The following is a 23,658-nucleotide window of genomic DNA, read 5'->3' as shown; positions in this document are numbered from 1 at the left end:
GGAGGGGAGGGGAGGAGAGAAGAGGGCAGGGGAGGGGAAGGGAGGGTAGGGGAGGAGAGTAGCTGGCAAGAGGATAGCCCTGCTAGAACAAAGACCCCAGTGACACCTAGCCAGCTCTGTACCTGCCTGGAGGGCTTATGTCTAGATGGAGATGTAGAAACAAAATCTTTCTAGCCGTAGCCTAATTGATGTGCAGATCTCATTGTCACTATTTGTGTTCTTATCCTCCCCCTCCCCCCTTGGTACAGGAGGTCAATCCAGGGTGTTGTGTGTGCTAATAACTAGGCAGATACTCTACCACTGAACTATATCCCCAGCCCAATTTAAAGTGTGTTTGTGTGTGTGTGTGTCCACGCACACATAGTGCCAACGGAGGCCAGAAGAGGTCGTCCAAGTTCCCTGCAGCTAGAATTGCAGGGAGTTGTGAATCCCGCCAAAGGGTAACTATTTCTGTTAACAGCTGAGCCTTTGGGCCACACACCTCCCATTCATTTTATGGTAAGTGATCAGTAATCAGAATATCAGCAGTGCATAATAATGTAGTAAATCTTTACAGCATGGAGACTGGAAGCCCGGGCCTTACCGGATCTGGGCCAGGAAATAAGGTCAACAGTAAGGAGGGGTGGGGTTATTCTCATTTCTACATCTGTGAGCCAGATTCTCTTCAGTGACATTGTCAAATGAATGTTTGGCCTTCATTTCCTGACATACCACAAAACAAAGCAAACAAAACAAAACAACCCTTGGACTCTCCAAAGGATAAGCATTTTTTTCATGCTAATGATTGGATGAGTGTCTGTCATTCACTGCTGGCTGGGAACTCCCAGATAGCCTCCAATGGCTGGGCATCTATCTGCCCGGAGCCAACTGGATCACAATTTGGAGCAATGAAGGTCCCTGTTAAACTTCCTCTATCCTGAAGGAGGGGTTGGAGTCTAGGTTGACCACCAATAAACTGTAAGTTTATCCATCATAGGATGTTCCGAAGGGAGACACGTGCCCCTCCCTCTGGGATCTGCTGAGATAATGGACCCCAGGGAACTGGAGTTTCCCCAGGTGGCTCAAGGCTGGATGTCAAGAGCCTGGGTGTCATCCTAGGGCTGAGACGTCAGTCCGTCTGTCCTAGGGACACCCTGAACAGACCTGGAGGCAGAAGACAGTGACTGTCAGTGATGGGCAGGGCCGCCCTTGACCTGTGCAGTTAAGCAATGTTTCCTATCCTCTGTTTAAGCCTAATCCTCATGTCAGGACCCCAAAGATGAGCTTGGGTTAAGAGGGGTGCTTCCTGGGCCTCTGTTTCCTTCCCAACCTAACCACATCAAATAAACTAGTTCCCCCTCTCTGTTTGTTTTTTGGCTGAGGATAGACAGCTGAGCCTAGCTTGCCAAGGGCCTCCAGGTTCGAATCTACCTCTGGTCTTAATGTCTACTCTTAAACAAGTATGGCCGCTCACTGTTTGGAATGACTTCCTGTACTAGGACCCAGAGTTTTAGGGTAACAGTACTTGGGGTCCTGCAGCCCCCACAAACTGGGCTCAGCCAATGTCCCCTCCACCGTGGCCTGTCAGCAAGGACCGGTGGAAGTCAGAGGGAAGGGACTAATTTCATGTCACCCACTTGCTTTAAGGCACTGGCTTGAGCTTCTGGTTTAAATAGAGGAAGATGGAAGGTGGGACAGGAGATGGGTGTAATTAGAGTCCTGGTAGAGGTGTGGTCTTGGTGATCCCTGGGTAGTCCGAAGAAGAAGTCCTCAGAGCCTTAGGGTTAGGAGTAATTAGTTCTCCAGCAGGCTGGCCTGGAGTTCTCACCTTCGCTGATAACAAGGGCCTCCCCCCCCACCCCCACCCCCCGGGAAAGGAGAGCTGTGTCCAGGGAGGCTCTGACCTTTCTAGACTACAAAGAAACACAGGAGGAAAAGCTAAGGGGGATGGATGACTCATCTCCGCCTTCAGCAACAGCTGAGGAGGCCAGCGAGAGTGGGAGGCGGGCACAGACTTTCACCTGCTTTTCCTTTTGAGCCCCAGGTGAGAACGCCATGTTTTTTTGGCAAAGGTGACTTGAGGGTCCTTCGTTTCCATGCCAGACCAAGGCAGAATGGAGTTGCTCCTCTTAACTCAAATGTTAAAGAAGCAGTTTCCCTGACAGACCAGCTTTCCCCTTCTGTCTCCTCCAGTCATCGGGCTTACCTGATGCTAATGGGGTTTTTATTTTTCTGTTTCCTTGTTCCCACCTCACAAACCCCACTGTTCAGCGCTGCCCAGGGGAGTGGGAGGGGAGGGGAATTCAGGAATTTCAAACTAAAGCCAGTTACACCTGTAACTTAACCATTGTAATTTTGTTTTTGAACTATACATAATAAAGCTTGCCAAAAAAAAAGGGGGGGGCAGGGTCTGGGGGTGGCTGTTCGAGAGTGGTGCATCCAGAGGGGAGAGGCCAGCCATCCCTTGAACACCTGCCCGCATCCAGCTCAGTGTAGCCGCCTTCTAACAGCCTCCTTTGATTACAGTCCCTCAGGCTGCGGTGACCCCCCCAGGCACAAAATCATTGTAGTTGCTACTTCATAACTAAGTTTGCTACTGTTATGAGTCATGACGTAAACATATTTGTCTGATGGCTTTCGGAGACCCCTGTGAAAGGATCATTTGACCCCACAAAGGAGTCTCCACCCATAGGTTGAGAGGCACTGATCTCTCTGTTCTTTAGCACCCTCTGTAAAAGGAAACGGGCTCAATAAATGTGCTTCCCTGAGGGCGCTGAACTAACTGTTCCCCAAGCGAACCAAAGCCAAGAGAGGCCTGGTTTACAGCTGATAACTTACGATGGGTGTCTTCCTCTAAGAACCCAACTGTCAGTAGTATACTAGGAAACAGGATTTGGCTTTTCTTGCATCCTTAAAAACCATTCTGGGGGCTGGTGAGATGGCTCAGTGGGTAAGAGCACCCGACTGCTCTTCCAAAGGTCCGGATTTCAAATCCCAGCAACCACATGACAGGTCCCAGGACTGGACACTCTCTACCCCCTATGATTGGGTCAAATTATGATTGACACCGGGCAGTGGTGGCACATGCCATTAATCCCAACACTTGGGAGGAAAAGGCAGGCTGATTTCTGAGTTCAAGGCTAGCCTGGTCTACAGAGTGAGTTCCAGGATATACAGAGAAATACGGTCTTGAAAAACAAACAAACAAACAAAAAATTATGATTGACAAGGGAGGGAGAATTTCACAGCAACAGTACAGTGCTTGTGAAGTAGAATGTCTGTCTGGGTCTGGCTGGCTTTATCTGTACAGTAATGTATCCTATGCATCCTTTTAGTGGATTACAAGCAGCTCAGGAAAGAACTTGTAACCTTAGTGTGTGTGTGTGTGTGTGTGTGTGTGTGTGCTCGCCTGGAGCAGGTACTCTTGCCCACAGAGCCATCTCCACCAGTACCACGTACTTATTTTTGGCAAAGCAATATACAAAATGTTTTCCCACAGATGTCCTTGAGGTCGTGGGAGGATACCTGTGGGTGTGAATGTTCACTGCAGCACTGTTTAAAACTGCAGCCCAGGTGTCCAAAGGCAAGAAAGATTTGACCAATGGTCCCTCGAATCTGTGGAAGGAGTGAGGGTACCCTCAGGAGACATTTGACCCTTCCCTTTGACTATCTGACTGTGGAGATAATGGATCCCAAAGAGATGGAATTTCTCCTGAATTCTTACCTTAGGAGGGCTGTGAAGCCTGGGCCAGCCAGAGGAAGAACTTGTATTCCAGGAACAAGTTTCATAGTAAGACAGATTGGAGCCAAGACAACAGCAGACCAAATGGCAGGGGACACACCTTGAGCAGGGATACTCCTGCCCTGTTTTAGCCTAAACTGCACAGTAACAATCCGAAGATGAACTGGGCACCTTTGCTTGCTCCTTTTCCCAATGTGGCCAAATATCCTTTCTCTGCTTTCAGTTTCCTCTCTTCCCTTGTGTGACAGTGGACAGGTGACCACGCCTAGCTAGTGAGGGCTGCCAGCCCCTGAGGCTTCGACCCTTAAAGTTCTGGTAACAGTAATATAACTGTAAAAATAAGTAAGACTTCTATAACCTGATATTAAAAGCCTTTTCAATTCCATAATCATTATATATTTATATTGTACATATTATTATTGCCAGAAATAGAGCCCTAAACACAAACCCAGAATATAGAACACACAGGTTCTGTTTTATTTTGATTGTTTTGGGGACAAGATCTCATATAGCCCAGGCTGGCCTCCAAACCTCTGTGTAGCTAAGTAAAACCTTGAATTCATAATCCTCCTGCCTCCAGCAGTGACTACAGGGTGGGCAGAATCTGTGGGTTTGACTGGTATCTGGGTGAACTTTTCACTTAGTATAGATTTCTGAGTTGTGCTAAGTGCAAGAAAAAAAATTGTAGAGTCAAAAGAATGAGAGGCACAGTATGGGATACAATTAGAAACACTCAGATGGGGGCTGGAGAGATGGGTCAGTGGTTAAGAGAGCACTGTCTGCTCTTCAGAGGTCCTGAGTTCAGTTCCCAGCAACCACATGGTGCCTCACAACCATCTGTAATGGGATCTGATGCCCTCTTCTGGTGTGTCTGAAGACCGTGACCGTGTACTCACATACGTAAAATAAATAAATCTTTAAGACAAACAAATAAAAACTCATTACTTTGAGGTAATGGGAAGCAGGTTTCTTGTGGTTAGAAAAGAGGGCACAGATAGTAGAGGTGGGAAATGGAAGGTAGTGCTGTGTTTGCTGAAATTGGAAGCACAAAATAATGTGGGCCCCTCCTTTCCTCCACTACACCCCGTTACACACATACTTTTTTTCCCCCGATTGTTTTCACATATACTCTTACCTAGGTAGCCCAGAGTGGCCTCAAATTCCAAATTCCCATGCCTATCTTCTAAGTATCAGAAGTATAACTATATAGCTGTTCACCATTGTACCCTGCTTGAATTCATGATTTTCAACATATGAAGGTGTATTGTGCGTACATTGTGTGTGTGTGTGTGTGTGTGTGTGTGTGTGTGTGTGTGTGTGTGTCTAGTTTTGCTGAGAAACCCAGAAGTAAGCAAGCACGGTCCAGTAGCAGTGCACCACTAGACTGGAGGCCATGTCGGTGTCCATAAAAGACTCTCTTTTCCACAAGGACAGACAGCGCTGCTGGAAAAATGATCTGTTCCAGGGCTTGGGGACCGGAGCAGGGGAAGGGTAGCAAGCACCTGAAAAGCCACTGTCCCAGAGCAGGGGAAGGGTAGCGAGCACCTGAAACGCCACTGTCCCAGACTGTAAGAAAATCTTCGAAGAATGGGTACAAGAGGACAAGGAAACCAGTTTGGGGACTATTGGTGCTAGCTGCTGCTGGGGCAGGGACAGTCACTGCCTTCAGTTGTGTTCACTGGTGAGTCTACCAACTCAGTGAATGCTTGTATACCCAGTGGCATGTGAACCCCTGTGGTTCGTTAGACTCAAGCGACTTGAGGGTTGCACAGAGGTTAAGAGGTTAAGCTCACAACCATCCAAACTGCAATCCCAAGCATCCAATGCCCTCTTCTGGCCTCTGCGGGTAGCAGGCACATGTGGGGCAGATGCAGAAATGCAGGCAAAACATGTACAATTTAAAAAGGGGGGGGGGGCTGGTGAGATGGCTCAGTGGTTAAGAGCGCCGACTGCTCTTCCAAAGGTCCTGAGTTCAAATCCCAGCAACCACATAGTGGCTCGCAATCACATGGTGGCTTACAACCATCCGTAACGAAATCTGATGCCCTCTTCTGGAGTGTCTGAAGACAGCTACAGTGTACTTACATATAGTAAGTAAATAAATAAATAAATATTTTTAAAAGAGAGAGAGAGAGAGAGAGAGAGAGAGAGAGAGAGAGAGAGAGAGAGAGAGATGAACATGTCAGAGGGGCTGGATGGGGAAGATGAGAAGGCAGGGAGAATAATCAGAATGCACTGTGTATATGAAATTGTCAAAGAATAAATTTAGTTAATAAAAAAAAAAACAGTTTGAGGAACTTCCTCTGGGTAAATCTGAGAATTTTTACAATAGTGGTGGTGGTGATGATAATAGTAACAATAGGAGGCTATTAATGCACTAAATAAACCAGGACTCCAAATGTCCTGTAAGGAAACAGAGCGGCACAGACAACTGGAGAGGCAGCTCTCCCCACCATAGGACACAGCAAAGCGATGGAGTGAGGAGGCTGAGATCCAAGGCTTCAAGGACAGGACATTCACCTATTTTGATACATTTGATAGATTTATCAACCACAAAGGAAAACATAATGCCCACAGTGGAGAGTTTGGGACACATCATCTCAAACATGTGATCAAGGTTAAAAAAAAATGCTGCCCAGCAGTGGTGGCACATACCTTCAATCCCAGTGCCTGGGAGGCAGAGGCAGGCAGATTTGTGAGTTCGAGGCCAGCCTGGTCTACAGAGTGAGTTCCAGGACAGCCAGGGCTACACAAAGAAACCCTGTTTCAAAAAACCGAAAGAAAAAAAAAACACAAACAAACAAAAAGCCAATACTGAAATCACATGTTACTTGACACCTACACTGAGAAGGGCATAAGGTCTTTTTTTTTTTTTTTTTTAAGATTTATTTATTATATGTAAGTGCACTGTAGCTGTCTTCAGACAATCCAGAAGAGGGCATCAGATCTTCTTACGGATGGTTATGAGCCACCATGTGGTTGCTGGGATTTGAACTCCGGACCTTCGGAAGAGCAGTCGGGTGCTGACTGAGCCATCTCACCAGCCCGCATAAGGTCTTTGTAGGAATGTATCTGTCAAAAATGCACAGCCTTGCATGGCACTGGTGGTGCATGACTTTCATCCCAGCATTGGGAGGCAGAGGCAGGCAGATCTCTGTGAGTTCGAGGCCAGCCTGGTCTACAGAGTGAGTTCCAGGGCACCCAGGGTTACACAGAGAGAAACCCTGTCTTGAAAAGGTAAAAAGTAAAAAAAAAAAAAAAGAAGAAGAAAAAAGAAAAAAGTAAAGAGAGAGAGAGAGAGAACAGTCTACATTCTGAGGGGAAGCTGAAGTGGTTTCATTTTTCTTATTACGGTTATACACCACTCACTGCAGAACAGCGACAGATATAGTAGCTACACAGTATTGACCACCACACATAAGACTTATACACAAGACACAGTCAAGCCTGCATTATTTGTAGAAATTTAAAATGCCAAGAGCTTGTTTCTGTTTTCATGAGCACGGTGTTAATTTCTTTCTATTTCATGAAGATGTCCTCTGGAGATGGACAGATAGCTGGATGGATAGTCACTGGCCCTGATCAGGTGCGGAAGCCTGACCTCAGTTTGTCCCCAGAACCCACTTGAGCACAAGGGTGTGCAACAGTAACCCAGAGCTCTCAGAAAGAGATGGAGAGTGGAGACAGGAGAATCAGCAGAGCTTGCAGACTACCTAGGCCAGAGTACTACTCAGGGAGAAGCAACAGAAGAGACTCCATCCCCAAAACAAGGCGGGAAGAGAGAACTCGCTCCCAGAAGCTGTCCTCTGACCTCCACTTGCCTGAAGGACACCTCCCATATCTCTGTGTGTGTGTGTTTTATAGAAGGAAGGAAGGAAGGAAATATAAAGGCTTTTGTCTCTTTGCCCATGGTCACTTGAATCATGAGACAAAATAAAATTTTCTTCCCTTAAATTGCTTTCTGAGGAGCCTTTGGTTACAATAACTATCCAATTCCCACCACAGGAGAAAAAAAAAAATGTGAAAAAAGATTAGAGTGTATTTCATCGACCAAACAACACAGAACAAACTGAGCACATAGTGTGTCGGGTGCCAGCAGAAAGAATAGAAACATGAATTGAAGAGTAAGCCTGTTGAAGGAGCAATTTTTTTTTATCTTTTTATTAACCTAAAATAATGGGTTATTAGAACTAAAAGCATTAAAGTACCAATTAAGGACGAAAAGTAATTGTTCTGTCTGGAGAAACGTTTAGTCTTAGAAGCAGAAAACAGAAAAAGACAATGGGGTGTATAATTCTGGGATGACCAGACCTGCCTCTGCTTCCCAAGTGCTGGGATTAAAGGCATGTACCACCACTGCCCCGCCAACCCAGCCCTTTTTGTAAGTCATTTCGGCCCCAGAGTTAAGAGCCACAGATCAGACAAGCTAGAACATTGATCATAACTGCTGGTCCACAAGTGATGTGATGTCTGGGGTTTATATCAAACAAGAGAAGAAAGAAGCAGCTGGTAGATGAAGGAAGACAGTTCAGGAGTCCAGAGCACACACTGACTTTCCAGTCCAGTGGTGTGCAGCACAGTATGTGGAGCCCTTCCCAGAGCCTGGAGCTCGGATTCTACCTCCTCAGAGAACGAGGTGGTGATACACACCTGTAACCCCAGCACTTAGCAGGCTCAGGCAGTTCAGGGTCAGCGTCTGGGTTGCATAGTGAATTCCCACACCATCCTGGGCCTGAGCTATAGAGTAAGAAGAAGAAAAGGGAAAAAAAATCCACGATTTAAAAAAGTTAAAAAGCAAAACCACTCTGGGAATGGTGAACATTGTATCTGAGATTACATCTCTTTAGGATTTTCTAAAAACAAGATGACAAAGATGGCTAGAGAAAGGCTCAGCAGCTAGTGTCATGGGGTACATGTCTAGAAGAGAAAGGTTCCCAGCACCCACATGGTGGTTTATAACTTCTGTAACTTCAGTTCCAGGGGAGGGCATCCACACACATAAAAGACAATAGTAAAAGTTTTAATTAAAAAAAAAAAAAAAAGGCTTTGGGCTGTAGAGATGGCTTAGCGGTTAAGACTGAAATGTTCTTACAAATAATCTGCACTCACTCAGTTCCCTGCAACTTTGTTTGGGAGGCTCTTGACGGCCATGTCCAAGGAAACCTTGTATGTGTGTAGGTGTTATACACACCTATACATAAACACATAGGCACATAATTAAAAACAAAATTTAGCTCACTCAGTCAAAGTGTTTGCCACACATGCAGGAAGGTCCTGGACTTAATTTCTAGTTTTACACTATAAAGATATAGGCATGGTAAGGCAGGGTTGGAGCCCTGACTCCTAGGAGGTAGAAGCAAGAGGATCAGAAGTTCAAGGACATTGTCAGCTACCTAGAGAGTTCCAGGAAACCTGTCTATAAACAAACAATGAATAAATATACAAGCAAATAAATAAATGGAAAGGATTTCTTGAGGACCAGTACATATGTATGTTATATACTCTTTAAATATGTTAGAGAGCTTTCAAAACGAGAATGGAATGTACCAATCTCTGTATATCAAGTATAGTAAATAAAATAATATAGATGCCAGAGTTTTAACATTGTTTACTACAACTGAGGTGTGGCTCAGTGGTCAGTACTTGCATAGTATGGGGAAAGTCCTAGGTTTAACCCCCATCACTGCAATAAACAAATAAATGTAAAAATAAAATTCATTCATGTAGCTTGGAAGGGAATGGAAGCATTCCTGTCACTTAAGAAAATATGAAGGGATTGCCTTGGCTTCTTCAGGAGACCCTGTGGAGATCACACCCCTCTACAAACACACGACTGGACGGGAAAGCCTTCCATTACCCAAGTTCCATACTCTGGGGAGCATACTCACTTCACCTACACATTTCCTAATTTGTTTTCAGTGAAAATGATTCAGCGCTACTTGCAATGCTTGGTCCATAAAAACTATCTGCATCAAGATAAATGGTTTTACTTTTTCACATCTGGTCTTCTGCTCCTGGTCTATGACATCATCTATTCTTGTTTCTTGTAAGGGGCAATGAATAATTAGTTTGCAGTGTCATTAGGGGTTGTTCACGCTGGCTAATGATTAACCACTGCTCGCTCCAGGATACAGAATCTGACTGGAGTCTCATTTCAGGTCTTGGCTCTGGAGAGTGTACAAATCGAACACAAGCAAGAACCAAACTCACATACCTAGTAAAGACTGATGTTACGTGTAATCCATGGTAGGGCAGATCACTGCTCAGTTGTTATAGTGACATGAGAGGATGTGTTGGCACCACTCCAGCCTCTGATCTCCTGTCACCTCCAGAGGCAGCCACCCCCAATAGTTTTATGAAAAATGGCTTTGCACTGTTTTTTATAGTGTCTGTGTGTGCAAACAGTCATTGGCCATGTAGTCAATGGCGTAGCACACATATAATGATGATTTTGTAAGATTGAATGGCCTTGCCAAGTCAGTTGTGGTATACATCTTATTCCCAGCACTCGAAAAGACAGAAGCAGAATATTTCTGTGAGGTTCAGGCCAGCTTGGCCTATGTAGTGAGTTCTAGACCAGCTAGGGGTACATAGGGAAATCTGTTCTGAAAGAAAGAAAGAAAGAAAGAAAGAAAGAAAGAAAGAAAGAAAGAAAGAAAGAAAGAAAGAAAGAGAAAGAAAGAAAATGATATCATATCCATTTTGGATAAGGACATTGCATGAAGTCTTCACAGTGAAATCACCTAACAACACATTTCCAAATGTATTACCATTGTTGATTGATGAATCAGTCTGATTTCCTCTACCCTGTAATCACAGCAGCAAATTATTAGCAAATTATCGTGCCTTTCCCCATGTTTGTTAGTGATTTGGATTCTTTTTTTTTTTTTTAAGATTTATTTATTTCATTTCTGAGTACACTGTTGAAGACATCAGGTCTCATTACAGTTGGTTGTGAGCCACCGTGTGGTTGCTGGGAATTGAACTCAGGACCTCTGGAAGAGCAAGCAGCCAGTGCTTTTAACCGCTGAGCCAGCTTCCCAGCCATGTGATTTGGATTCCTTATTTGTAAATTTCCTCCTCCTCCTTCTTCTTCTCTCTCTCTCTCTCTCTCTCTCTCTCTCTCTCTCTCTCTCTCTCAAAAAAACAAAAAAAATGTGGCTATGATTATGAACAAAGAAGAAGAAATGAGAATGACAGATGTACACACAACAAGCTGATTCTCTTCAACATAGAAATCTTAAGAGAAAAAAATAAATGCAGTGGCTGGAGGGATGCTCAGTGGTGAGAGCACTTCCTGCTCTTCTAGAGAAATCAAGTTCACTTTTCCACAAGAGCCTGTGATCCCTCTAGCCAGCCCGGGGGAAAAAAATCTTCTTCTGGCCTCCAAAGTGAACCTGCACTCATGTGTGCTTATGCACACACATGCACATAATTAAAAAATAAATCCTGGAACTCACTCTGTAGACCAGGCTGGCCTCGAACTCAGAAATCCACCTGCCTCTGCCTCCTAAGTGCTGGGATTTAAATCTAAGAATTAGGTGCAACTCATTTTCATCTAAGAGATAGACCAAAAGGAAGCCAGCAGCTTCAGGGGTAGTGAGACTCTATAGGAAAGAGCGGGATTTTAACTAAGGAAGAATATTTGGAGGTTACCTTGGCGATATCTGGATCTTGGTGTCTCTGATGTCTAAGGCCGATCTCTGCCTTCACTGTCAGTGTGACCTTCTAGAATGACAGATTCCCTGAGAGCCAGGTAGTCTGTGCCCAACCAATATCTTGCTGTTTAGCTATGGCACATTTGAATGTGTTCAAGTTATCTTGACTTTAAGAAAAATATAGCATATACGACTAATTTGGATATTAAGTGAGAGCATTTAAATGTTTCAGAAAGTGTGAGGCACATATATGAAGGGACAAGATAGTGAAAATAAAGGGGATAAAGACTGAGTTCAGCAAGGCCATTGTCAGACGAAAACCACAGCTCTCATCCCCAAGACAGGAAGAGATCATTTATTCTGAGCCAAATATGAAAGTGACTGTGGCCCAGGGAGCCCAGATTTGGGTAGACTCCAGAGACGTGTTCCACCATGGAAGTTATCATATGAACTGTTAGTCATAAACTAAGCTATAAATGAACGCATTTACCAAATAATACATGGGTGAGGTAGGTTACAGAGAAGCCAGACATGCCCGTGGCACTTGTAGCCATTGAGCTGGTGGAAGCTACCGATCTGCTGTATTAATACCTTCTCAAGATTTTTCATTGAGAGTCAAAAAAAAAAAAAAAAAAAAGTGTAGGCCAGATAAAGAGACAGGTGATAAATGGCTAGGAAGGAGATTTTTGATAGATCTGGCTCTGGATCTGTATCATTCCAACTCTCCCCAACCAGGAGGCCCTAATCAAGCAATCACCAGGCAGGTCAGCCTCAGTGTGGCTTTTCCAGGGAACTTCAGCCCACATCACCTAGGTAAAGAAAAGTGACTTCCACTTAAAAAAAAAGGGGGGGTGGGTGGGAGACTGTGTTGACTTGGAGAAAGTGATCAGTAGTGCCAGCTACTTATACCTGAACAAGAGAATGTTGATAAACTCACCACAAAATGGCCGGGACCAGCCCTTGGGAAGACAAGGGTTAGCTCTCATCTTGAGCAGCCAGAGCTCCTAAGAGCTGAGATGTGACAAGATGATTACAGGTCCCTTGTGCAGTGTTGGAAGCCCAGCAGCCTGCATATTTTATAAATATCTGCAGTAGCTGGCCTTCCAGGGAAAAAGATCCAATGACTGGACTGGGTGAGTCCCACCAGGCCCAGCACCTGATGGGAATCATACCTAATCGATTGTCCAGATGAAACAAACACCTCCCTCAAGTCTTTGACAGACCTGGAGCCAATAATAATAATTACACTTATTGCTACTGGGCCCTTCTCTCAGCCTTCCCAAGTTTGTGCCATTTGAGACCACAAAATAAGTTTGCCTTTCAAACAGCTCCGCTTAAGACATAGCAAAGAAAAAAGAAAAACAAAAAACGCAACACAACACACACATACACACACACACACACACACCCCAGAAAACGATAATGATGATAAACGTTTATCACTAGACCTTGAGAGCTCAGGACAACTTAGATAATTTGATTATGAGGCGTAAGAGTTCAGTAAAGTAACACGTGGCAACAACAACAACTAACCAGAAGTCACTTGAATCAGTTACACGGAGACGCCCTGACACAGCCAGAACTGAAGCTTGTTTTTCCGCTGTGCAGACAGCGGATAGAAAATATTGCGGATGTTATGAACTCGCGCTGGGGGGGCCGTTTCCCTTTTCTGGAGTGGTAAAGCCCCGGTGCACAGTCCTGCAGGAACGCAAGGCTGCTACCGAGCTTGGCTCGGGCCTTGGGGGTGGGGTGGGGTGGGGTGGGGGAGGGGCACCGTAAGGTTTCAGCTGATCTCAGAATCCCGCCAGCGCGCTCCGGCTTCTTAACCGCCTCGAAAAGATTTATACGAGCAGAAGGTGTGCATTGGCGGGGTCCAGCTGGCCTTCGCGTCACGGTGAGTTTTTAATTCTGCGTTTTCCTCCCGTCCTAGTTTGAAAGAGGCTTCTACTCTCTCCCTGCTCCCGCTCGCCCCGTAAAGTTTGTTTTCAAACCTTGTAAAACCGGGTTTCCATCAGTGCTGCCGGAGAATCGCATTCATTAGCCAGGCTGACTTGGGAGAAAAGAAAAGCTACCTTTGTGTACATAATGAGAGCCACCGCGTGGCCGCGGATAACCGCCGGGAAAGAACGCTCCGGCCTCGAGCCGCCGTAGGTTGGGCTTAGCGGACCCGAGGCGGGTTCCGTGGGGTGGACCCCGAAGCCGCTGTCCAAGTTAGCAAACAAAATGACAAGGCAGTCACCGCCGGGTCCGGACCCGGCTCCTGCCACTCACTCAGTCCAGCTCCTCCTCCTCCCGGAGTCTGTCCTCCCTCTTCTCCTGAGTCCCCAGCGGATGTGAGCCACCAATCCCAGCCACAAACACCCCTTCAAAACCCAGAGCGAGGCGGCCCTCCAACTGGAGGCCGGGCCCTCCGCGGCCCCCTCCCGCACCACATGAGTCCCGCACCCGGGCGCAGCAGCTGAGTCATCCCCAGCCGGGTCTCGGAAAGCGTTGCGCCCGGGCAGTTTGCAGAGGGGCTTGCCAGCCGTTGGGTTCTCCCTGGACACTGTCGTGCAACCGCCTCCTGCGCTGATGCCCGCGTGTGCTCTCTTAGGGAGCACTCTGCAAACTACAGGATTTAGGGAAGGGGGAGGGTCATTTTAAGGTTCCTGCCTGCTTACTGTGACTCTTCCTCCAGTTGGTTCATTTTGGAAAAACCACCCAAGCCTCGTTTTGACTCGGGGGTTTTTAACGCGCTCCCCGGAGGGGGCGCGGCGGAGGCTTGCTTTAATTTCCAACGTAATCATAAACAGGTTCCAAAGTCTAGCGGGTCATCCTGTGGCCGCCTTACTGTGGCTCGGCTTTAACCTTGTTTTTACGGGTCTGTCTCCTCCTGCCGGATCTTCACCGAGGTCACAAAACCAGAACAGCCACAGAGCCGAAACTGGAGACAGACACCGGCGGTGACGTCGCTGCTCAGCTTATTTACGTTTGGGGTTTTTTTTTGGTCCCCCACCCCCTCTATGGGGAAAGTCTTCTGTGACATGTGACAGTTGGTTTTCTTTGCTTTTTTTTTTTTTTTAAACAACCGGGCATAGGTGAAAACTAGACCCAGAAGTTCGAGCGTGCGCGTCTCGAAGTCGGCCAAAACAGCATCTGACTTGTATTTGGGGAGGGGGTGATTCTTCGTGGAACTCCCTTTGGAGCTCCCCTCTCAAGCAAAATAAACCAATAGGAATGAGTGTTTATTTAATGGCTAGTTTCTGTTTGAAATACTGAAGGGTGTCCTCTGGTGGGATATTAGCCCACAAAGTAGACACTGTTTACTGAAACAGATGAGCAGCCCCGGCGTAGTCCCCCATCTTTTTAAAAAGGCGCGTGGGGTGGGGGAGTCGCAGTGGGGCACACGGCGCGCTCTGGCCGTCCCCTAGTCCAGACGTTTAAAGAGCATGTGAGTCTGACAAGTGTCTATTCACAACGTGTTAGATTTCGAAACTGCCTTGCAATCCAATCCGGAACTCAGAGCTTTAGCCCGGGGGAATAGACATTTGCCCACGGTGCCTATGTCTGCCTCCCCCCACCCCCACTGTCGCTGTTGGCAGAAGAGTCCACGAGGAGGAGGGTGCGCTGTGCCGCGCCCGCGTGTCAATGGCAGCTGCGCCTTCTGGAAGAAGTTGGTTCTTGTCCGGAATACTTTTCCTTCAGTGCCCCACCCCTTGAATCAGAAGCCGCTGCCTCCGGCGGCTGGAGCAGGGACGGTGGAGTTTGGGGCAGCTGTCAAAAGCAAGGATGGGGGTTTCTTTTCTTCTCTGGGGTGGACAGAGTAGATGTCCTTAAACCTCTCTCCATCCTTTACAAACTAAATGCACTCTTCGCTACCCCGGGAAGGAAAGGCTCCAAAGGAGAAACCAGTGTGGCTGCTGAGGGATGGAGATGGTAGTACTCTCGCCACGGGCAGGCAGGCAAGACCCTGCTTCTGGCCTCCCCCAGCCTGAAGAGGGACGGGTGATCTCGGCCCCTAGTCCCTGGGCTTTGGAGCTGGAAGGTGCGGGGGAGGGGCAGAGGAGCGGCGGGGCGGGCGGGGGGGGGGGGAGGCAGGACCTCCTGTACCTTCCCTCTGCTCTCTCACTCTGACAGCGCCGAGGTGCGCCGAGTGGAGCGGGAAACAAAGGAGCTGAGTAGGGAGGGAGGGAGTTGGGCCAGGGAGAACCCCCGGCTGGCTGCCAGAAGATCCCGACTGGAGGAAGCCCAAGTGTCACTTGAATTCCAACCCAGAAGCCAGCGTCTGAGACCGGAGCACCTTGTTTAAGCAATAGTGGTTGGAACACTCTCCTGTAAGTTACCAGAGCACTAGTTAAGGAGGATCATCGACTACCCTCCCGCCACTCCACGGCTGCTGGCTCCTAGAAACCCCAGCTTCACCCCTCGCTGGGACTCGAGTTTCAGAATGAAAAGCAAGAAGGGTAAGGTAGTGGCGGGCTGTGAACGCCTGGGGCACTCAATGCGGGACATGTGCGGGCCGCGCCGGATCGGGAGGACACTGACTTGATGGGACTTTTCGGACCAGTGGCTCCCCGGCTGGAGTGGTGACTGTTCTTTGTTGAGGCTGTGTTTCTGATGGCAGTTGGTGTTCGTTTCCCTCTAGACACAACCCGAGGGGCTGTTGTGGGGAGGCTGAGCCGCGCCACGCTGCTGGCACGTTGTCAAGAACCACGCTCAGCGCCTTGTTTGTACGCCTCCAAGTTTCATTGTCTTCCTGACACCCCATGCTCGGCCCAGGCGCCGCGTGGTTTCTAGTGCTGTTTCTGGGGCAGGGCTTTGCGGTCGATGTTCTAGGGGACCCGGGTACCTCGCTTTTCCCTGTGGGGGGTCCTTAGCGAATTCCTGTCGCCTTACCTTTTGTCTAAAAGTTTGTAGTTCCGGGTATTCTCACTCCTCACCGGATCCTGGCAATGTGGTGTTGTTTTTTTTTTTTTTTTTTAAGGGATGTCGTGTTTTTCACTATCAAAGGAATGTGATTTGGGACCCCATACATATCACCCTAGGGTGAACATAGCTTTAGAAAGATGGACTTTAAAAATTTTTACTAGCTTCTGAAAGTTTTCCCACGATGAATTTAGGACCGTGTGAGCTGTTAGAACACAAGTACCATGCAGTCAAAAACTGTCCAAGTGTGACAAGCAGGCTTGGTTGTAAGTGCAAGAAAGCGAGGCTGTCATTGTTTCCACCAAAGCTTTACAACTAAAACTTGCCGTCAGTCTGGTTTAAAAACAAAACACACTGGGGAGGAAGGGGGGAAAAAAAACCCAAAAGGTCAAAGACTGTGAAGTCCCTTTTGAAACTAACTTTGGAGTCCCTGACTGGGAGGTCCCTCGAGTGTTCCAGTCGTGGACTGGAGTTGGCTTTTTTTGTTGTTGTTGTGATTTATGTGGAGTGGTTCAAAACAGAAGTTAATCGCATGGGGAAGCAGGCGGGGGAAGGGGGCGCTGGTGCGCATGCCCGGGAGCTTCCTCGAGTTTGTTACTCCACATTCTTTCAGACCTAGACCGCGACTGCCTTTCCAACGGAACACGGTTATAGCAGCTGCCGCCAAACACGCTTCCTCACGGGGTTTCTCCGCGCTTCCTACCTTAGAGAGTTGGGTGGATGTTATTCTGTGAGAGATCCTGAAAAATACGGAACTCATGAAGACCCCGGGTACTTGGTTAAGTAGGCCTCCTTGTTCCTTTCCACTCTGGGACAGTGAGAGTGTGGGCACTCTGAGTTTCGGGGAACTGTTTAACTGAGCTCTGGGGAAAACATAGGAATCTTCTCTAGAGCCTTGTCAGCCCTTGACGTGGCTGACAGATCTAGACCCCCGTGGGAGGCATTCCGCTCCAATAGCACCTCAATGAGGGTAGTTTGGTTTTGTGTGGCTCCAGGGTGCGGGAATGCAAAACTGGGTTTCCGTGGGTGGGGAGGAAGGCTGACGACTAGCTTCCCATTCAGGCTCCACCCTCTTGGGTGTCCCCTTCCCCAGATGCGAGGTCCCCAGCCCAAAGCGCGTGGGTTCCCCAAGTCAACCCCCCGACTCATGGAAACGATGAACGGTGACGTGTTGGAGAGGAAACTTTGCTGCGACCGATTTCGAGTTGCTCATTGGGAGAGCTGAGACTTCTAAGGTTGTCCTGGCTCCTTTTCCCTTTTTTAGGCTTCCCCGGCACAGGGTCTGGAAAGGGAGCAGACCCTTGAGGATATGAGCCGCACCGCCCCATTTCCTTACTTCCTTAGGGACCAGGGGCCAGCTCGGTTGCTAACTTGTACGGTTAGCAGGCGGGCTTCAGTTGGGGCTGAAGAACAAAAGCTGCTTGCCCTCCTCTTGCCCCTCCCTCTCCTGCAAGCCTCCACAGCCCTGCCTCCCACTGTATGAAATTACCTGGGAGGGGAGGGTGAGCTTCCCTGTCCTTGGGCCTGGACTGTTTAAACCTGTCCCGCCTATTGTCTGTTTTAGGACAGTGAGCATCTTTCAACAAAGACTGGTATATGATAATAAAGTGCCCGCTGTAGAAAGCCGAGACTGCCCGAAAAGAAAGAGCTCCAAAAATGGCTTCAAAGCAGGCTGGAAGAGGGCTCAACTAGGAAAATCCCCAAGTGTCCTCCCGGGGTCTCCAAGCCTGTTGAATCTGTTTAGGGTTGAACAGGCTGGGTCCCTTCCAGCCAGCTGTGGATTTAGTGCCTTGAATGTGAAGTTCCATTCCAGTTACTTGTCCATAGGGCAGAGACTAATTGGGTTTGGTATTTCCCTTGATCTGTTTTCCCCATATTCTTTTTCTAGTCCCCAATATATCTTTAAAATCCAAGTGCTTCCCCACCCCCACCCCCAACCTCCCAACTTCCATGTTTCATGACTTCAGAAAAAGAAAGTGAAGAAGCAAGATTTGCTTCTTAGAGCCGTGGGTTCCACGGGCCATCTTGTGGCTTACGGAACAACATTTCCTTGTATGTGGATAGAGTAAGAGGATTCTGAATCTCTCCCACACCCAACCTCTCTCCCTCCCCAACCGCATTTTTTTTCAAAGTGTAAGCAAAGCTAGATGATTGGAAACAAGTCCTAACTGGGAAACTTTTCAAAAGCTCTGTTACAGTAGGAAATGAGTAACGAGGAAAAAAGGCTTTGTTTTTCCAAGTCGAGCCATAATCAGGAGGGAGTTTTAATGAAAATAGCCTTGACAGTAGCAAACGTGGTCTCATAGCACTAAACGGATCAGCTGGTGCGTCCAAGGCACCACGGCTTAACTTCCCCTCTTCTTCATCCTTTATGCATGCTTTGGAAATACTTGTAAAGAGGTCTAGGGGTCTGGCTTTCTTTTTTTCTTCCTCAAATGAACAGAGTCGGCAGTTTGGTGTTGCTTCACAGAAGCCTGCTTTGTGTCCCTAACCTATTCTGAAAGACCATGCTTCTTGTCAAACTCCAAGCAAGCGGATCAAAGGGCAGGCTTTAGGGGGTTTTGTTTCAAGCACTTTGTTATTGCCAATTTACAGTTGGGAATTGACTGTTCAATGAGCAAATTTTCACACTTTTTCCCTCCTAGATTTAAGAAGAGGGGGAAGGAAATAAGTAGTGTTGTCTGAAGTTGGGGGAGTTGAAGCAAATTGCTTTATTCAAATGTACTTAGTTACCCAATTAACCTGGCATGTTTAAAAGTTAGATTTCCTTGGTTACCAAAGCTAATGTGAAACTCATTTATAATCAAAGGAGTTTTGTGGGTTTTTTTTTTTTTTTTTTTTGTAATTAATAGTTTTTCACCCAAATGTCATTTTTTTTTTTAAGTTTCTCAGATTCTGAACAATGAAAGCACTTTCAGTTTTAAAATTGCCCTTTAAACTTTATTTTCTTGAAACAGATTGATTTCATCTTCAGGAAGGAATTCTTCATTCAATTGCATGGCAGTTAAAAATGGAGGTGTTTGTGGTTTATTTATGGCAGTTTGTTAAGCCTTAAGCTACAGTGAATTTGCAAAATCATCTACCTCTTTTGTTAGAACCTGCTTTTACTTTGTCTTTGCTGGCTTTGAGTGTTTCCTGTAGGAACTCCTTCTAGCACCTTCTGCCCCCTGCAGTCCAAAGCTAAAAATGTGTCAACAAAGTCGTCTGCTCCCGGTTGTAAAATAAATTCCTTTAAAATTCATGGAGTTGATGTATCAATTCGAAGAATATTCTGGTTTTATTTCCTAGGTCAGTAAAAGGGACTTAATTAGGATTGAATAAAAAGCTATACAAAGCTAAAGAAAAGACCTTTGAGATGAGCAAAAACAGTCTCACAGATGGCCTGGCTTGTAGGTTTGAAAGGAGTTAATAGCATTTGTTAGAAGCTCTAAACTTAAATGTCTATCAAAGTCCTACAGACCAGAATTGTCATTGAACTCTGACTGAAATATTCTGTAGGGTTTGGATTCTTAACATTTCCGGTAGGATTAAAGTATTTACCACCAAAATAGCTTTTTTGTGGGTTGCACATATTCAATTTTCTTTGTCGTGTAAGAATTAAAGATGGGTAGCATTTAGGTTCATATCTAATTGACAGTCTTAGAAAACCTTCAAGTATACAAAAATGTACGGTGCTTGCTTTAACAGCAGGCCTTTCACGGAAGGAGAGAAAAGAGCATATAAGATGTCCTTGTTCACTGGATTGCTGTCTCTCATGAGTGATGACCTTAAGGACAAGGTTGTGAGGGCCATTCCCACACTGCCTGGCACCCTTCGTGTTCTAGGCCCTTCCTTAGAGACCTTGGCCCCGACTGAAAACTTCATACTCGGTAGTTGAAAAATCACAAGGTCGTGGAACAGTCTTAAGTAAGTGACTTAGGTTGCTGGTGAAAGCGAATGACCTGACCATGGGCCTTGTCCCTTCTCAGGTCTTGTTGCAGCGTCTGGCAGCGACTCTGAGGATGAAGACAGCATGGACAGTCCCCTGGACCTTTCCTCATCCGCAGCCTCTGGCAAGAGGAGGAGGAGAGGCAATCTGCCCAAGGAGTCGGTCCAGATTCTCCGAGACTGGCTGTATGAACACAGATACAACGCCTATCCCTCAGAGCAAGAGAAAGCACTGCTGTCGCAGCAGACACACCTGTCCACACTACAGGTAAGGGGGAAGATAAAAAAGTTGGTGCCAGAATTTGCCCCGTGAGGTGTTGGGGTTCCTGCCCAGATTTGAACTATGCCCCTAACCTACACACACACACACACACACACACACACACACACACACACACTTTCTTTTTATTAATAGACACTTTATAGCGTTCCTGTGTGCCAGGCTATAAGCTCTTTGGTGCTTAGTGGGCGGGGGGAGAGAAAGAAACAGGATCTTTTCATTGTAAACTTTATAGTGTGAAAAGCTAATAATTGGCTATTTAATAAGACAGAAACACTTGACTTTCATGTGTCAGGAAGCATTTCCTGCAATGCCTGAAAGAGGAGGAGGTTAAAAACTTATTCTATTGCCCAGGAAACTGGTTTGCTATTTAAACAAGGACAGACCTTGGTGAGGTAATTGTGTTGTGTCTGTTGACACAGTCATTTGAACGAGAGAAATCAGTTACTGGGAGGTGTGGCCTCTTTTAAACAGGAAATGTTTTCCTGTCGTTGATTAACTCAAAGGTAGTAGGTTGAAAGAGACTTAAAGGTGAACTTTGGTTAAAGTTATTTCTTCTCAGGTATCTGAGATTTTGCACCTTTTCCTTGCCTCTGAAAGGGTTAAGGATGCTGGCACATCCAAACTTGCTCTTATGACGGGCCCACCTAGCTTAGATGCCTCTGACTTGTTGGGAAGGCCAGAGAAGCTTTATTTTAGTTTATTTTTTTAAATCATTGCTGTTGGCCCGCTGGTGTACTAGGCAAGTGCTCTACCATTGAGCTACTTCCTTAGTGCCAGATGAGCCCTTTTTATTACCTCTTTAAGTTAGGCTCCCTACATCGGATGTTTTCAGAACCTGTTTGTCAAGTGAGCTGAGAGTATTGAAGCAGACCCTGTGTGATTTCAGGTCTGTAACTGGTTCATCAACGCCCGCCGCAGGCTCCTCCCTGACATGCTGAGAAAGGATGGCAAAGATCCAAATCAGTTCACGATTTCCCGCCGTGGGGCCAAGATTTCAGAAGCTAGCTCTATTGAAGCTGCAATGGGTATCAAAAACTTCATGCCAACTCTAGAAGAGAGCCCGTTTCATTCCTGCGTAGTTGGACCCAACCCAACCCTAGGGAGACCAGTGTCTCCCAAACCTCCCTCCCCAGGATCCATTTTGGCTCGCCCGTCAGTGATCTGCCATACCACTGTGACTGCCTTGAAGGACGGGCCTTTCTCTCTCTGTCAGCCAATTGGTGTGGGACAGAGTACAGATGTACCACAAATAGCACCCAGCAACTTTACAGACACCTCTCTTGCGTACCCGGAGGACGCTTGCAAATCTGGACCCAGTCCAAACCCTCAGAGTGGTCTTTTCAACACTCCTCCCCCTACTCCACCAGACCTCAACCAGGATTTTAGTGGATTCCAGCTTCTAGTGGATGTTGCACTCAAACGGGCGGCAGAGATGGAGCTTCAGGCCAAACTCACAGCTTAACCATTTTTTCAAACAAAACAGTTCTCCAAAATATGGTCCTGATTGCCAGGGGTGACGGCAAGAGATGCATTATTATTTTATATATTTTTCTATTAATATTTGCACATGGGATTGCTCAAACGAAGCTTCCTGTTACTGTCTTCAGTGGAATAGAGTCATTCCAAGAACTACAAACTAAAGCTACTGTAGAAACAAAGGGTTTTCTTTTCGAATGTTTCTTGGTAGTTTCTCATAATGTGAGACGGTTCCCAGTATCATGTGATCTTCTCCTCCCGAGTCCTCCTTTTTCTGTTTCCAAGACTGTGCAATACTTTAGAAGCCCTCACACCTCTCTTCCCATGTGGAACGTGACGCCCACATACAGTCTAATGAGTAAACTTTCAGTTTTTTGTTTGTTTGTTTTTTTGTTTTTTTTTTAGATTCAAACAAGTATGAATCTAGTTGTTGGATACCTTTTTTCATGATGTAATAAAGTATTTTCTTTAAAAGTTATTGCAATGAAGAACATTTTCTTGAAGGAAGCACTCAACACAGTAGGAATATAGGAAATGGGGGCAGGTCAGACTGATTTAGGGGTGTGTGTGTGATGTCAAACCACTGTGAATAATGAGGATGGGTGAGATTTCCTCTTGATTGGAGGGGGAGTTTGCTCCTCCATCTTTGCTTAGAGATGAACAGCAGATTGCAGGGAGGTATCCGAATCAATTCATGACGACATCAGGAGTGAGGTCATGAGCAGTGAGCTGCTGTGTATTTCAGAAGGTCCCAAGGTTGTAAGTTTGACTGTTGCGGCATGTGCAAGTATGGTCTGTTAGGACAGAAAGTTACTTACAACTTTCTGGCATGGTTGGCCAGAAGGGAATCGGTTGTCCCATGCCGCAGAGTCATTCCGACAAAGCCATGCTTACAATGAGACTCCTTTGTTGTGGAAGGCCCGCCCTGTGCTTTCCTGCTGCAGCTAAGAACCGAGGGGTGCACCGCCAACTTCTGGCCGGCGGTTTTAGAGAGTAGTACATTCTTACACACTGAAGTTGGCCTGAAAGTGAAAGTCTCTGCTCCAGAAGAAAAAAAAAAAGAGAGAGAGAACACTCAAACAAAAGTTGGTAAGTGACACAGAAAACCCACAGTGAAGACCCAGAAGTGTAAGGAAACGAAGGGAAGGTTTCAGCTGGGTTCTGCCAGAGGGTGACTTGGCCGTAGTACAAATGAAGGTGGGTAAGGAATTGTGCTCGCTTCAAAGCTGGATCAAAGGTCACAACCACACACGGCTATAAATCCTGATGGCCTCCCCATGTTAAGGTCTTGCTCACATTAAAAGAAAAAGAGCCCCAAATAAAAAAGAGCTGTGGAAGGAGTCAACTCTGGCCTAGAGGAGTAATACACAAGGGCCTGGCACAGAGGGACAGAAAAGGTTGAGGGCCCTTAGTTGATTCTGGTTCTCAATAACCAGATAATAAATAGAAACCATTGTTCTGAAAGCTGTCCTGTCAGCTGGGCACGGAGGCACACCTCTGCAATCCCAGCACTTGGGAGGCAGGAGAATCCGACCGCTGGAACTTCTTGAGAGATTCAGATTTAAAACAAAATTATTCATGGGGCTGAGGAGTCTTCCGGTTGGCAGGGTGCTTGCCCTAGCATGTGGGTGACCCCAGGGTTCTGTTCACCCATTACATAAACTGGGCAAAGTGGCACCACCCTGTAA

The 23,658-nt window shown here is 46.6% G+C and overlaps 1 protein-coding gene across 5 annotated transcripts; it reads left to right on the top strand.

The window, feature by feature from the left end:
* The first annotated feature begins 13,193 nt into the window (after positions 1-13,193).
* On the top strand, positions 13,194-22,449 carry Tgif1 (TGFB induced factor homeobox 1). 5 transcript variants are annotated; one of them, XM_021217823.2, is made up of 3 exons: positions 13,194-13,273; positions 20,253-20,479; positions 21,381-22,449. In XM_021217823.2, the coding sequence occupies exons 2-3, from the start codon at positions 20,297-20,299 to the stop codon at positions 21,954-21,956; spliced, it is 759 nt and encodes a 252-aa protein (XP_021073482.1). In that variant the 5' UTR covers positions 13,194-13,273; positions 20,253-20,296; the 3' UTR covers positions 21,957-22,449. The 5 variants fall into 5 exon arrangements, with proteins under 5 accessions (XP_021073482.1, XP_021073480.1, XP_029387460.1 ...); XM_021217821.2 differs by lacking the exon at positions 13,194-13,273 and adding an exon at positions 15,489-15,821; XM_029531600.1 differs by lacking the exon at positions 13,194-13,273 and adding an exon at positions 16,871-17,055.
* Positions 22,450-23,658: the final 1,209 nt, after the last annotated feature.

This window comes from Mus pahari, chromosome 18 (genome assembly GCF_900095145.1).
Source record: "Mus pahari chromosome 18, PAHARI_EIJ_v1.1, whole genome shotgun sequence".
NCBI classification, from domain to species: domain Eukaryota; kingdom Metazoa; phylum Chordata; class Mammalia; order Rodentia; family Muridae; genus Mus; species Mus pahari.
The sequence above is the reverse complement of the archived record's forward strand: the minus strand, read 5'-3'. Positions and strand labels throughout refer to the sequence as shown.

Bases quoted from the DNA above. Each gene is read 5' to 3' on its own strand.
- Tgif1 (XM_029531599.1), top strand. From the start codon at position 17,043: ATGAAGACCCCGGGTACTTGGTTAA. The intron at 17,068-20,252 runs GTAGGCCTCCTT...GTCCCTTCTCAG, and splicing joins GACCCCGGGTACTTGGTTAA to GTCTTGTTGCAGCGTCTGGC. The intron at 20,480-21,380 runs GTAAGGGGGAAG...GTGTGATTTCAG, and splicing joins CACACCTGTCCACACTACAG to GTCTGTAACTGGTTCATCAA.